This window comes from Condylura cristata, unplaced genomic scaffold, assembly GCF_000260355.1.
Source record: "Condylura cristata isolate star-nosed mole 26May11 unplaced genomic scaffold, ConCri1.0 scaffold00161, whole genome shotgun sequence".
NCBI classification, from domain to species: Eukaryota; Metazoa; Chordata; class Mammalia; order Eulipotyphla; family Talpidae; genus Condylura; species Condylura cristata.
In genome coordinates this window covers 1-737 of record NW_004567262.1, presented here as the reverse complement: position 1 = coordinate 737, position 737 = coordinate 1, and the positions used below count along the sequence as shown (strand labels likewise).

Genomic DNA, 737 nt, shown 5'->3' with positions numbered 1-737 from the left:
GAACTTCTCAGCACCAGCACAACGCCAGGCCCTGCCAAGTCCAGGGGTGCCAGATGGGTGTGAGTTCTAGGCTGGCATTCTGGCCTCCACCTGCCCTCAGGGAGGAACCCCGGTGTGGAGGCGAGCTCGGGAGCGCCCCTGCCTGCTCCTTTCCCAGCATTCAGGACCTAGGAGAACTCATAGCCTGATATGCTGATGACGATGGAGACACATCAACATTACAAGACTGGGAAAGATAAAGGTGACAAGGGGCTTTGCACATGCTGTTCCCTCTGCTTGGAATACTCTTCCCTTCACCATACCAACCAAACTCCATTTGCCTGTTAACCCTCTGCCATTATAGAGAGCAGCTTCTCAGCTCGTCCGACCAATTGCAGACACACCATGCCTTCGCCTGGGATGCTATCCTGACAACTAACCTGCTATTTACATGCCTGTTTTCCCTGTTAGGTTGACAGCAGCTGGGCATGGTTCTACACGTGGCACATAGCAGGTGCTCAGAAATACTGTATGAAAGTGCAGGGAAGAGAGGGGGAAGCCCAAGCGAGGGGAGATCCCAGCCCACAGCAAGCAGGAAGGGGTACCTGAGCACGCGGACCAGGGCAGGGGGGCACCTGAGCACGCGGACCAGGGCAGGGGGGCACCTGAGCATGCGGACCAGGGCAGGGGGGCACCTGAGCACGCGGACCAGGGCAGGGGGCACCCACCGGTTTATAAGGGGAAAACCAGGCACATCT

General features: G+C 57.7%; 1 protein-coding gene across 1 annotated transcript in view; it reads right to left on the bottom strand.

Annotated features, from left to right (window-relative positions):
- LOC101624760 (junction plakoglobin-like) overlaps positions 1-674 on the bottom strand; it is a gene marked incomplete at both ends in the record, with an annotated part of 5,774 nt that extends 5,100 nt beyond the window's left edge. The window contains one exon of the mRNA XM_004695744.2: positions 566-674. Coding sequence (XP_004695801.2) covers positions 566-674 — 109 coding nt within the window. The remainder of the gene's footprint in view (positions 1-565) is intronic.
- Positions 675-737: the final 63 nt, after the last annotated feature.